Raw genomic sequence first — 15,546 nt, 5'->3', positions numbered from 1 at the left:
CTTAAACCACGTGTTGAGACTACTCTTAATTCATAAAACCTCTAGCAACTTTTATTGTGGAACCATAAGCGAGACAGCTGTCTAATTATTTTGTCAAAACCCTTCTGTTATTTGAATTCTTTCAGCCAAGTATTTAATTTTAAAAGGCAGTAGAGGCCTAATATTTCTTTGATTTTTATTCCAGAACAATAAGGCTGGATGTCGAGAAATACGTGTGATTCTTAAACACTGCGGATGAAAATAATATTATGAAAGTTCATTGCAAAACAAAACCATCAAGGATATATATATATATATTTTTTTTTTTTGTGATATGCTTATGTCAATAAATGTCAGAGTGGTTTTTTTTAATTTATTTTCTTCACCTGGTCATCAACCCCTTTTCCCTTAAATGCCTCTAGAAAACGATAGCTATGAATGAACTGTCCACCTCGGGATCTCTCGCTCACTGGCAGGGCTTAGCTACGCAATAATGGGGGCAGTACTACTCACAAGTATTATACGTCATTCAGGTAATGCTGACCTATGGTGTTTCTCACACAATGGCGCCACTCATAGCCAACGCAATGAGGTTCCTCACCTAGGTGTACTAATCACGGGTGCCGGTATTCCCGTGACGTTCCTCACATAGTGGGTACTAATCACAGGCAACGCAGACCCACGGTGTCACTCATATAGTGATACTAATCACAGGCAACGCCCAGACCTGTGGTGTTGCTCACATGGGTACGACTCATGGGTACTGGAAACCCACAGTGATCCACCCTCTGCTGCTACTAAGCACAAACTTATTTCGTACCTAATATAGTGGTACTACTCGCAAGTAAAGGCGACCCATGGTGTTCCCCGCGTGATGGTACTAATCAAAAGTAGTTTCATGGTTCTAAGACAAACATCCCTTCGTCGCCCCTTTAAGTCGCCTCTCAGGACAGGCAGGGGATACCGTGGGTGTGTGGTTGTATTTTTCGTCTGCGTCCCCCACCCACAGGGGGTAGAGAGAGAAAAAAAGAAAAAAGAAGAGATGCGTCACTTCGACAAATGATGTAACGGACGAAGAAAGGCAAGGGCCACGAAGGACGTGAAAATGAAAGACTCCCTAGGCCTCAAACGCTCTAATACCGTCAGGGTCGGAAAAAAACAAGAGTTGACCAAGGGAGGTCGGACAGGATAGACGAAAGTGAGGAGCCTGGCACAAGTAAGTGGAAGCAATGCCACGACTCAGCTAGAGCCCCGTGGTCGCCAATCCACACTCCCAAGTTGAGAACTCCTTGGGCCCCTTTTAGTCGCCTCTTACGACAGGCAGGGGATACCGCGGGTGTATTCTACATGTGCGTCCCCCACCCATAGGGGTTTTGGGCCCCTTTTAGTCGCATGATACGACAGGCAGGGGATACCGTGGGTGTATTCTTCATCTGCGTCCCCCACCCACAGGGGGTAGTGTGTTTGGTCCGCGAGAGGTATTTTATTTCCCTCAAGTCCGCCGGCAAGCCGGTTAGGACCCCCCTATCCGCCACCTGGGACGCGCCATGTGCGTGTATCACCTCCCCCTGCTATGCCAGCATGGTAGGTTCGTGGTATTCAAACATATAAACAAGATTTTATTTTATTAAGTTTTAGTAATTGGCTAAGAACATCTACGTTCAGCAGCTCATGTCGCAATTTCTACAGGAAGCTTGGAGCTCAGGTCTGTTTGCTCACCGGCTAAGTTTAGAAGCAGGAATGTTGACATGACAAACAAAGCAGAACCCAAGGAAACAATAGAACTCCAGACCAACGGAAAACATTTCGGAGGCCCAGCGTGAGGCTAGAGGAGCTGGAAATATACGTTTGAAGTAAGCATCAAGAGCGCGATGTGCTGGACCAATGATATGATAGCGTCACCGTCATTTTGGCTAGGCATTGGTCTATGCGAGTGATGGGCCCGATCAAGGATTCAACGGCGCACGAGAGGAGGAATTAGGCTAGCTACCCTATTATTCTGCAAGATTCTGTGCAGGTAACATCGAGAGAAGTATTATTTACATGAGTGCAGGTCAGAACTTGTTTCTTGATCATGTGGGGATTTGAACTTTGGTTTAAGATGCTCAGTCTGTGTTTCAATTATTCAAGGTTAAATTTTTGAGAATGGCTTTTATTTTTCGATTTCCAGAGGGAAGAACAGTTTCCAGATAATCATTCGATGTTTAGTAGCTTGCCGGTTTAAACAGATTTTACAAGGACATCAAATTCAGTAATTTCCAGTCCAGCATTTAACCTCCTCAGTCTGTATGTAGCATGTGCTCTACATGTGGTTTTGTCTACTTACAATAAAACAAAATAATTTAAGGAAAAAAGTAATAATGGTAGGAAAGTCAACTCTGAGTCCTGATGTAGCATATATGCTACATGAATAAAACAACTTAGTGAAACACACTAATTTTCTATGGTGAATTTTTTAAAATTTTAAAATTATTTGAGCAAAATATAACACATCGAATGCATCAACAGGCTCGGGACTGAAGAGGTTAAATGGGAAATATTTGACCTAGTTACGGGATTAGATAAGTTGTTCCGCAACTGAAGGGGAACTGGTTTCACAGTCAGTGGAAATTACCTCGGCTGTAGTATTCTAGTAACTGGTGGGTTAATCTTCACCCAGTTTTCTACATCATGGACCAGGGGATGTTTTAAGAATAACATCCAGCAGCAGCGACGGAAACTACAAGATCACCACTTCTACACCAGGAGAATGGAGACCCAAGGACTGATCCGGTTCTTTACTGAAGGCATCACTTTCAATATGGCTGGCTAAAACGATGGGGTGCCAGCAGTCCCGATGGCTGGCGGCGATAAGTCAATGAAATAGATGAGCACAGAATTGTCAATGTAATTATGTGAGTGTGAATGTGTTTTAATGTTGCAAAAGGGGATAGGTTAGTTTGATATTTAATTTCAGTAAATTTAGCTTTGTTTTGTTTGGAAAGGACTACGTCCTATTTAAAGTAAATGTTAGGAAGCTTGTTAATGTAAATATAACTGTAACGTAAATGTGGATGGATTGCATAAGGTCGCCTTTCATTTTATTCAGATATTTTTGCTGAGTGGTTAGTGTCATTTCTTTTACGAGTCAGTTTCTTATTTTAGCCTCATTTATTTTGATGTTTGAGACGCAGTATAAGTCTTGGGGCTTAAATGTAAATAACGATTCAAATTTAAGTCAGGAAGGACTAGATTAAAGTATTATTAATGGGAGCTCAAAGTGTACGGAAACATGCTGTCACGTTTTTTGGGATTTCTTGCATGATGTATGAATGAGTATGTGTGAGATGGTGGAGTTTGGATCCACAAACTTTAATAGCATCATCTTCATGAATATTTGAATATCAAGATGAGTGTAAATTAGTGTTTGATTCACGAGTTCCTTGAACACAGTTTCAAGTTCCGAATATTAAAATCAATTTTTCTGTAAAATTTTATTATTATTATTCATGTGAGTCTCTTATGTTGCGAGGATAAGGTATTTCAGTAACTTTCAGATGTTCAGACATGATCGATTGTCTATGTAGCAATTTCTTAGTTTCAGATTATGATATTACAGAGTTGGCCACTGTATTATCCATGTTTAACTTTACGACCACGAGTGCTTTGATTTGTGACCAGCGCAGTCTTATTTCTTTTCATGCAAGCGAATGTTACACGACGTCATTTCATATACTTATTCAGTTTTGGCAACTTTAGGACAAGTGTTATGGCTTAATGTGATTTTGAGTAAGATGACGTGTTCCTCATTTGGAAAGGCCTGCATTTTCTTGTTAGTGTGACTTGCCTCGGATAGACTGTTGAGCAGTGTGTGTTAAGGGTTGGACCCTGTGTATTTTGATATTTGCTGCTTTATTTTGGGAAACTGAATCTCTGCTTTTGAGTCATTCTGCTGTGTGTTGGTGAGGGTGATATGTTTGTCTACCGAGAAGAGTTTTATTTAAGCGGCCTATGCTTTGTGATGATTCTATTGGTTTTTTGTCCATGTCACTACGCACTACGGTTGATGCAGCAGACGAGACATTTATATCGCGACATTTAGTTTTGATTTTCTTTTGTGATACAACTGCGCTGAGGAATATTTTTGTGTCATGTAATCTATTTCAGGAGCCAACGTTGAATTATGTGTTGAAAGTTAAAGCCTACTCTGTTATTTTTATGAATTTGTGGCATGTAATTTATTTCAGGTATCCACGTTGATTTGTGCGGGTCGTTATTAAGTCCACCACTTGATTGATTTTGTGTCATATAATTTATTTCAGGAACCTACGCTGAATAGGGTGTGTTGCTTAAAGTGTAAAATTATGTTTCCTTATATTTTCCATCTGCCTTTGCTGGCGAGATGTAGTGTTTACAGTGCACTGTGTCTTCTGGTATGGGCTATATCAAATTTGCTACTTTCATTGACCTGTCTCAGTCTCATCCTTGGCTTTGACAATATGAAAGTGACTGAGGTATGAGTGATGCCAGTAATACCATTCCTTATGCAGCCAGTCCCTGTTATGAATGGTGTGAAAATATCACTCATAGGGTCGGTTGGTGCATACATTTCAGTGGGCTTGGCAGACTGATATGTAATAGCAACAGCTGGCTCGGTGAGGAAAGCAACGGGAAACTACCTCACTCCTCATTTCCCTAGTATGCCTCTTCAGTGATGCCTAGGCTATTTATGACAGCTGTTGGCAGAGCTGCAGAGGATCAAACCAGCCTTCGGGCTGAATACCAAACACAAACACAACACATATTTTCCATCGAGGCTTTGAATGAATGAGAGTTGCGTGAATGAAGCATGTTTTCTTTCCTTGGTGAGCCCTGGAAATATGGACATGTTTTTGTGTCTTTGATTGCGTATATTTGCCATTTATGTGATTTTGTAGTGTGTGGTTCCAATCCACTGTATTTTACTGTGATCATTAGATTGCTCATGATTCAGGGTGTATATATTTGTGCATAGGATGTTTTACCACTCAGCGTGTTATATATTGTACAGTAAGATTAGTTTTCTTCTCCCCTTTTTGTGCATTAAATCACGTCTTTTCTTAAGGTTAGATGCCCCCTCTGCAACGTCAAATGTGCAGGAAAGGGGAATGTACTCCTCTACAGTTCAAAGTGTTAACAAAAAGTAAAGCCAGGAGCGTGATGCGAGCACGCAAGCCCAAGGTGTAAAATTAATGAAACTTCAAGAATTTGATTTGTAACGTTAAGTACGTGTGTCGGCATACAATTGTATATTTGTTGATACTTTGATTCTTAAGATGGATGTTATCAAGCTGATGAGAATAATTCTGAGTCTTGTAAATTTTTGATCATATGATATTTATTTTGTTGCTAATGTTTCATATTTTTCTTGTTTATTTTTAATAAACAGATTTTTCTTCTATAGTGATATCGTGCTTCAGCTCGCTTTATTTATAGCTTTTAGTTAACCTCACCGTGTCCATATTCGTTATATGTTCCCCATCAAAATCCCGGGTGTATGTATTTTTAGGGCATTATTTTATCATAGTTCAGACTGAGCACCCCTGGTCTGGGGCAAATTACCCTGATGGTAGAAACGGAGACAGTGTCACTTTTCGAGAATGATGATTACTCATTTGTGCACTTTTTGCTGTATCCAACACTTCCCACACTGCATTGATTGTCGAGTGTCCTTGTCAAAAACCATGTTGACTATAAGATATGTCCCCAGCTAGTTGAACTGCTGAAAGTATTCTTGGCTGCAGAAGTTTCTCTAATCCTTTCCTAGCAGTATCCAGCATACATAAAGGCCTATCGCCCCCAGATTTCCCTTTGCTTATTAAAACTAGCCAAGCTGTTTTCCAGCGAACACTAAGCACCCCCGATAGCAGGCAGCGATTGTATTTTTCAGCTGGAATACCATCTGGTCCTGAGGCCCTTTTATTTCTAAAGGAGCTAATCGCTCGTCAATTCTTCTGGTACAAAAAGTGGTACGTCATCTATGAAGTCATCATCATCATCATCATCAGACCTCTCAGGATGATCTGGGAATAATGTATCTACAATATCCTTCAATGCATTTGAGTCCATGATCGAATTTGAGAAACTTCCAAGTTTCTTCATAACGATCTTGTATTCTAAACCCCATGGGTCGTCATCCACTTCCTTAGCCATTTTCCACCATTTGTTGACTTTACTCTTTTCAATAACATTTCTCAGTTCTTTTTCTGCTGACTTATACTCAGCTGTCAGTGAGGTGTCTTCTTCATGCTCTCTGTGCCCTCCATCTAAGTTGCAAACAATGTCTTCTCTGGTCAGCAATTTCTTTGGTCCACCAATATGGTGAACGCTTCCCGTTTCATAACGTATTACAAGTCATGGACAAATCACATGCTTAGATAGTTTATTGCTTCCAACATCAAGTACAGGAAATGTACAGTAGGTATTGTCAGTATTAACACAAATAATCTATAGACAACATCTCAGCCATAATGCCCGAGTCTTTAGAAAAATTATTTTAGCTACCTATATTAGGTCAGTTTTTGAAATGACACATTCTAGAAACTCCTCTACACTATAAAATGCCTTTCTCCTTAACAATTGTGACGGTACCCTGTTAAATGCACTTCTGTCTAATGCTCGAATTGGTAGTGGAAGCTTATTGTACATCGTAAGCTGTTGGTAATGGTGGCTGTTTGTGCTTTTCCTAAGATTGGAGTGAGCAGTATCCCGATCATTCTTGTATCGTGCATATGAACTGTAGGTCTTTCTTTAAATTCGGAAAGATTCTCTTTTACATGCATAATATTTGTAAGAATACATAAACAGGAAACTGCCATAATTTTTAGGCTCACAAGGGAAGTTTTACACGAGTCTCGAAATTCTAACCCAGCAATTAGACGGACTGCCTTTTTCTACCAAATAAATACATTACAGTGAAACCTCGTTAGTACGTTTCTGCATGGGACGACGAAAACAAAGTCGTGTTAAGCAGGAAAACGTACTATCGAATATCCCACTAAAAACTATCCAACAGGGAGATGGTATCACTTTACACATTAGTATGTTTTACATTGTGTGTGTCTAGTGTTTCAGGGGATAAAGGAGAGCACTAAAATGTATGAAAAAGTCTAGAGAACACATATCAATAATACTCTACTGGAGCCTGTTAAAGTAACAAGAGACTATTACAAGATGTGAAAAACTTGGAAAAATAGACAGAACATTCTTTTGCCCTTTGGCTCATAGAAGTAGCTACAGTACCTACATATTATAACTAGGGAGCGGATTTTTATGTAATTACATATTTTTTTTGCGTAAGTTTTAACGCAAGTTACGAAGTTCATTATTCCTATTGTGCATCCCCAAGTGTAAAAACTGAATCTTATTTCATATAAAAACACATATTTTCACATTTTTTAAATGTAAATACATATTTTAAGAAAATCTGTAATAAGCACATAAATCGGCAATATTTGTTGATCAATAAAATTTAAAATGCTTCTGTGTTATAAAACAATGCTCATATTTTCATTTTACGATTACGGTATTGTTTTTAACAGTGTATTTAACATAATGTATCTGAATGTTTCGGCTATTTATGGACTTCCCTCCATAAGTTCTAAAACTTGCTGGTCACTGGCTACGTCGTTACATTTAGACAGCGATTTGATTTGCTGCACAAGATGTTTCCTTGCATGATGTCATTCCAACTCTTTATGAGTCAACCCTCTAGGATTTTGTTTATAGAATATCAGCGAAAGGCAATCACGGAGAGATAAGGTGACGTAATTCCGTTACGACATGGGAAACTCGGACGAATATTGCCCCACCATTACGTTGTGGAATTTCATCACTCCTAAGAGTAAGGTTAGCTGTTCGGGTCCATATATCATTCCCGTGGTTGTGTGATTTTGTATGGATTTATAGGAAATATTTCCTTCAGTGTACGCTGCTATTCTTTTTATTGAAACAGTGATTCACCGTAAATGCGTGTGTCGTAACCTGCAAAATAATGCCAAAAGCGAAGTCGAGTACAAGGTCGCGTCTTCAACAATATGTAGTGGAATTTAAAAGCATTTTCACTACCGATGGAAAAGTATTATTTTGCCAACCGTGTGGTAAAACAGTAAGTGCAGATCAACGTTCTCAAGTAATCCAGCATTTGTCTGGAAATAAGCATACTGCGGCTGCTTCGCGTGTGCGTTCGCGACAATTACTAATAGCTGAACCAGCTACTTCCCAGTATTCCCAGTATTATTTAGATGTGTGCAGAGCATTTGTTTGCGCCGACATTCCTCTTGGTAAAATAAATAATCCGGAACTGAGAAATTTCCTAACAAAGTACACTAATTTTGAGCCTCCAGACGAATCTACATTAAGGAAAAACTATCTCCCAAAATGTTACGAAGAAACTTTACAGAGAATTCGGGCAGTATGTGATAGCGAAAAACTGTGGGCGAGCATTGACGAAACCACTGATTCAAGTGGCAGAAAAGTAGGAAATGTTATAGTTGGTGTGTTGAAGAATGACAAAACTGCTGGCGAACATTCTTATTTGCTAGCGTGTAAAGAAATGCTTGCTGCAAACCATGTCACTGTAGCTAGGTTATTCAATGAAGCCATGCATTTACTTTGGCCAAAAGGTATAAAATACGACCATGTATTGCTTTTCCTTACTGACAGTGCAGCTTACATGAAAAAGGCAGCCGAAGGCCTTTCTGTGAGCTTTCCGAAAATGATACACGTAACTTGCGTTGCTCATGCTCTACACAGGTTATTTGAAACTGTGTGGGCTCAGTATCCTCAAGTGGATAAATTAGTGTCTAATGGCAAAAAAGTCTTCGTAAAAGCACCCTCAAGAATCGATCTCTTTAAAGAGAAAAACCCGGATCTTGCGCTTCCTCCTCTGCCTATTGTTACGCGGTGGGGTACCTGGCTTAGCGCTGTGGTATACTATGCAGACAATTTCGAAAGTGTTGCATCTGTTGTGAACGTGCTAGATAAAAACCACGCGTCGTCAATTAAGATTCTTCAAGATATACTAAAAGGCAGCTCTTTAAAAAATGATTTGGCGTTTATATCTGCCAATCTAAGCTTCTTGTGTAAAACTATAGACATACTTGAAAAATCCATTAACCTGTTGTCCAAAACAGTGAAGGAAGTGCGCGCTGTTGAAAATAAATTAGATTCACTCCCGGCTTCGCAGGTACAGGGACTGTTAAAGGTCAAATATCAAAATTTTTTGAGGAAAAACAAGAGGATTTCAAACAATGTGCCAAATTTCTAATGTATTATAGGGTGCTCATGTTGGCGAAATTGATGGCGTTATTTTTGGTGACATTCCTCTCTTTAACTATGCTCGTCTGACTTCCTGTGATGTGGAGCAATTGTTTTCGCAGTATAAGGCATTCTTTAGAGATAATTGGCATGCATTTGTGATGGACAATTTGGAGATGACCTTTGTTGTTTACTGCAATTCTGAGACTACTTCTAGCAACTAATATTCCAGCGTGTGATTGGTGAGTACGAACTGGTACTATTTTTTCAAAGATGATAGGTTGCTTTTTGCCATATTTAAACAAAACATTACCTTTAAAAAAACAACCATTCATAATATCTACTCTGGCATATCAAAAATTAATATACCATACAGCACGTTTCCATACACAGACACCATTTTGCCTTAAGGAGCACGTTTGGTAGCACCATATTCTAATACAAAACATTATACTTATTTACTTCTTGAGCGCGAGTAGTTACGGGATATTTAAAGGAAAATAATTTCAATTTTTTATCACATATTTTACAGTTTTCCAGCACATAAAAAATTAATATTTTTCACATTTTTGGCACATAAAAATCCGCTCCATAATTATAACACATCACTTTCTTCCTAAAACAACTGTATAATGAATTAATTGTTAGGTTTCTGACCAGTGGGCAATTAAAAACTGTTTTCTGGTCACTTGGTTCGAGCATGAATTTCTCGCAAGGTTATACTCGCCATTCACGATTAAACGCCTTTGGCCGCCATCTTGAACACAAAACTTTGGCAGTACTCGGCATTGGTTCGGACAGACTTGCCGGAGATTAAACCTGCCAATTGTCAACTAGCAGTTTATATTTTTGTATGAATGGTACGCGCTTTACCTTCAATTTATTGTGTTGAGTGGTAAAAAAGTGAAGAGATTTGTTGTGTGACAGCCTACTTATGGAATAATAGGATAATCATGAGAACTTCGGTAGCACTGTATATATGGTATCTGCCTTGTGATAGCCTAACTATGGATAATAAAAGGGTCGTGAAACCACTCACTACTAAATTAAAATCCTTCAAGAAGTAGACAGGAATCCACATTTTAAGTGCATAGAGTTGGCGCAAACGTTAAAACTAGCACCTCCAATTTGAACACTATTGTGGGCAACCGAGACAAAATTGAAAATGCGTATAAGCAAACTAGAAACGGAACAAGTAAACGTGCGCGAAGGAAAATTTCCGAAGTTGGAAAGAATGATTTTGAATAAATAAATTTCTAATTTCTGATTGGAATGCGAAACAGGCTACAAGCACAATCTAGCACACCTGGTTATTCAACAATCTCACTGACAACAAAGACCTTTCCATAGAACAAAAAATTAACCACTTTTCCCTTTGAGAAAATCAAATGATCATAGATATGTCTCTCGGTCATGACCATCCATCCCCCTGTGGGTGGGGCGGTAGAATAACACGCGGTGTCTCCTGCCTATCGTAAGAAGCGATTAAAAGGGGCCTCACGGCTTCTGAACTTTGGAGTGTGGGTTGGCAACCACGGGGCCCTCAGCTGAGTCCTGGCATTGCTTCCACTTACTTGTGCCAGGCTCCTCACTTTCATCTATCCTATCCGACCTCCCTTGGTCAACTCTTGTTCTTTTCAGACCCCGATGCTATTAGGTTTGCAAGGGCTAGGGAGTCTTTCATTTTCATGCCCTTCGTGGCCCTTGTCTTCCTTTGGCCGATACCTTCATTTTTCGAAGTGTCGGACCCCTTCCATTTGTTCTCTCTGATTCGTGTTATATAGAGGATGGTTGCCTAGTTGTACTTCCTCTTAAAACAATAATCACCACCATGACCATCCACCAACGGCTGCACAGTTGCTAGAGTTATACTTCCGTTACACATTTTGTGGCGGTAACTTCCGTGATGCATAATTTCGGATGACTCCCAGCCATAAGCCATGTATGTCAAGGACAGCTTTGAAACAAAAAACAAAACAAAACAAAAAAGCGTGAAAATTTAATTCAGCGCTCCTATCCGCAGTGGAATCTATTACTGTGCTTTAACTTAGCACTGTCCTGTCTTGTTCTAGTGTAAAGTCTTTGATGCCAATCAATGACGCAAAACTCAACTTTACCTAAGCTAACAGTTTGCCCCTCTAAGTCACAATATACTCGGTGTTCGAGAATTCAAGGTCATTTCCTCTTATCACGCAACTTTCTCTGACCGACCTGTTGCTAAACAGTTGTCTTGCCCAGTAATATTGGGGTTTGATTTCATGTCGCATTCCAGTCTTGTGCTCGATCTTCAGAGCAAATAGTGCACATTCAAATTTAACACGTTGAGTGCCAGACCGATTTTCATAGGCTTGCCGTCTAGTGCCGTGAGCTAATAACATCGAGTTACTCCCTGGTGCCAAAACGTTCACAGCCTTAACCAAGCAGATGATCGCTGATATGAGGATGTATTTATGAATATTAGGTTAACTTATTATGTATATTAGGTAAAATATTGCGACCCCATATGGGATCGTATTGGTCATTACGAACTGTACACGTACACGCGCCCCCATATGGGGTCGTACTTATACAGTAGTTACTGTCCCGACACTCGGTCATACTTACATTTTCCTTTGTGGGGGCGCGTTATATGCTGTTGATTATGATAGATATGTTATCTTGTTCATACTGGAGCCGTTAAAAAGTACGATCTCCGATTTAAGGTCAGGAAATGTTTGTAAATGACGATCTTCCGATTTTAGGTTAGGAAATTTTCGTATAGAATATAGTTATATAAAGTAGTGAAAATCATGTGAATTTGGTAAATTAGGATGTAACAGAATAATAGTATAAGAAGAATGAGTAGTTACAGAATATTGAATAAGTATACAATTTTTTTTGTATAACTTTCAATTTGAGTAAGAGAAGCTGGCAGCGCTGGTTGTGCACATGGGAAACCAGTGACTATATCGTTGAAGACGGTCATAATTGTTGCAACAGCTGGCTTGGAAACCTGGAGTACAGTGGGGAAGTGTGTGCTGAAGACTGTAATTCATGAATGTGGTTGAACGTGCGAGATCGATATTTGCTGTATACTGGGTTCAAAATCACTGTAACTATATACTACGTCTACATCATCATTGTCCGACTTGTTCGATATATCGTCCAGACAGTCTGCACTAAGTCTTTTACTGCTCGAATTACTCGTAACGACTGTATTACCTTTTATTGTTCCACCTTCTCCTCTAAAAAGATTTGCTTTTCTTCTGTTGCCCATCTGCCATTACCTTTCCCACGCCTCCAAAACCAAGCCTGCATTTCACACACTCATCCTTTCGATGCCGCCTGCTTTATCTGCACCACCATACTGAAATACAAAGAAACTCTCTCTCCATAAAAATTGTTACTGTCGCCCAGTAAATTATTGTTTCAGTGTCCTAATTGTCATCTGCGGCCAAGTTTCAACATCTGGCGAGTGATGCTAGTGTGGGGTAAGGGCCCACCCCGTTCTGGCCTAGTCTCCTCCATGACGGCATACTTGAACACCATCCTTACCGGCAAGGACTGAGGTGCAGTATCACAACAGCCTACTTCATCTTGGGGCAGTGTTTCAATATCTGGTCTGTGGTGACCATCAAGATGGCTATCCCTCTCAACGTAGTGTGAGAGCTGTATCTGAGGGTACTTGAGGGGTCCAGGGGACCCCACCCGGGTATCGGCACTGGTGGCCGCACTTTCCGTCAAACTTGGACTGTACCTCCCGGACTTCTACGGCTTCAGGAAGACTTCAAGACTTGTTTCAGCATAATTACTTACAAATAAACTTTCATCAAGAAATTCTCTGACTATAAACTACAGCTTCAAATTTTTCTAAAAAGTAGAATTACAAACATGTGTCACTAGTGGATAGACTTTAGAGGGTAGAGGTCTGTACCAGAGGTACAAACACTCCGTACATTAAAAACTAGCGCTTTGTATAAGGCCCTCTGAAACATGAATTTTGAAACCACTAGTACAAGAAGTCTGAACATTTCTCAACAGATGCCGCTACTATAAACTTATGCCGCACCCTCTAGGGTGAAGATGAACAATTAAAATGCAAGAGTAATTTCTTATGTTAAGGTTTCCAAAACTGGAATGTTTAATGTTTGTTTTTGATGTTCAAAAGTTATCAACACTTCTATCTCTTCCCGCCAACTTAAGGGTTGGCCAATGAAAAATACTGTACATTTATGGGAAGTCCACCAGCTCAAGGTAATGGCAGATCTGTGATAGCCTTTCAAAGCTAGTTCGAGGGGAAGTTTTCAAATCTTTAGTAATGTAACTTTATTTTCTAAAATGTAAATTTTTAACTTTAAATGTAAATTTCATTCAAGCCAAAAGAAACCAAAATCAGGGAATAGAGAGTGAGATACCCTCTTGTATTCCCTCTCAACTTGATCTTGAAGTGACTACGATTCTGTAACCTTTAAAATCTACCTTGTATTTTCTGTAAGTTAAATACTTTTTTCCATCTAGTCACCTCCGTAGTATAAGCGTAGCCTCTGTAATGTCAGGCCATAAGCCCAAATAGGGTTTTTAGTATCTCTTTGTAAATTTCAAGGAGTGCAAGTGTTTGCCTCCTTATCATTTTGGTTTTTGGCCAGTAAATTTAACCTTCTGTTTTTACCAAAGGCCTTGTAGAACAGGTATTTGTTACCCCTGTTAAACTCTCATTTCATTCTTTTCAAGTTAAAGATACCAAACTGTTGAGCGTAAAAGACAGTGAAGACTGTTCAATTCTGTTAAATGTAGGTTGTGCCTGGATAGGCCTAGAAGTATAAAGTTACAGAGTAAAGCTGTTCTTCCTATTAATGTAAAGGTTGAATGGTGCCTCTGAAAGACTGGAATGGTATAATGTTTGGAGAGTTGTCTCCTAGATAATTTTGGGGAGCAAAGATGCTCTTGTAGGATAGCATATTTTGGATACTGTCTCCTAGAGATATTAGTAAATGGAGCAGTGGTTGCTTGTCACATTGGCAAGGTAGGAGCTTCAAGCTCTTATTGTCAATTAATGTCGTTTAATTGTTCTAGGAATTCATAACATTACTTCTCGTACTCATTGTTGTACCTGAGATTTTGTTATTTGCTTAGTGAATTGTTTTTGTTAAAATTTAACACTGGAAAGAGAAAAAGGAAATAAAACTGCTAATTTTAAAGTTTTAATTCTATCTTTGGATTTTCGTATATCCACCCATTCATGCCCACACCTTCTTTCACCTCTGTGATCCACAATATCTCCGTAATAATAATAATAATAATAATAATAATAATATTGCTTAATTTTCAACTGAATCTGCAAATAAAGATTTTTTTCTCCTATATAAACAAAATCTTACCTGTTTAAATTGTTAAGTTCATTCTGCCACTTCAGCTTCCCCTCTGTAGTGACGCTATCATACCAAATAAGTTGTGCATGCGGTACATTGTCGTGGAGTTTTCGGTGAAGTATTTTGACGAAATTCTCCATCTTCTCCACTTGGCATGGATCCAGTTTGTTCTCAACATTGAGCAAATAGCCATCAAAACCCACATATTTACAGATGTTGACAAGACAATTGACAAATGTCTCCAATGATTCATCACTTTCAAAAATTTGGTCCCAAACAGCCTTACCTGCATCCCACTCAGTAATCAAGGTTCCTGAAAGCAAAAGCAATGCTAGCCTGTCAAAGAGCAAGGTAAATATAATTCTGAATACATACAAAGAAAAGACGCTTTCTAATAACATCACACAAAATTCATCAACACCAAGATACAGTATATAAGTACACTAATACGCCATTAATGACCAGACACCAACTGAAAGGAAAGTTGACTGATCCCATACTTTCCTCGACCATGTCATGAGCTTATACAAGGCTGCGGGTGCATGGTAGGTATGACTGCTAGCTACAGCAGCCTAAACAGACGTATGACAAGAGCCCACTGGGGCTCAAAGTGGCATGATTACCGGTGGGCACTGATTCGGTCATTCCATCCATGAGATTTCTGGCAAGTTTCAAATACCATGTTCAACAGTGAGTAATGCACTGGTGAAATGATGATGCCAGGGAGTTATAAAACTCCTAACTCAACAAGGAAAGACAAAACAATTACCGTATAGGGACTGATGCATTCGGCATGAAGAGAAGTCAAACTGGCAAGCTTCATTAGAAAATGTGGCTACAGAATTTCAATTAGCATTCAGTAATGATACCAGTACTTGCACCACTCATCGGGATATGTTTGCACTTGAATTCCAAGAACAAGCTGTGGCACATAAGGCAAGGG

General features: G+C 39.4%; 1 protein-coding gene across 2 annotated transcripts in view; it reads right to left on the bottom strand.

Moving 5' to 3' along the window:
• Positions 1-15,546, bottom strand: part of ENGase (Endo-beta-N-acetylglucosaminidase) — a 203,048-nt gene that overhangs the window by 172,743 nt on the left and 14,759 nt on the right. For both annotated transcript variants that reach the window (XM_067149703.2, XM_067149704.2), the window contains exon 3: positions 14,613-14,916. In XM_067149703.2, the coding sequence (XP_067005804.2) occupies positions 14,613-14,916 (304 nt within the window). The remainder of the gene's footprint in view (positions 1-14,612; positions 14,917-15,546) is intronic.

This window comes from Anabrus simplex, chromosome 6 (assembly GCF_040414725.1).
Source record: "Anabrus simplex isolate iqAnaSimp1 chromosome 6, ASM4041472v1, whole genome shotgun sequence".
In the NCBI taxonomy this organism is placed as follows: Eukaryota; Metazoa; Arthropoda; class Insecta; order Orthoptera; family Tettigoniidae; genus Anabrus; species Anabrus simplex.
This window is presented reverse-complemented; position numbering and strand designations above follow the sequence as displayed.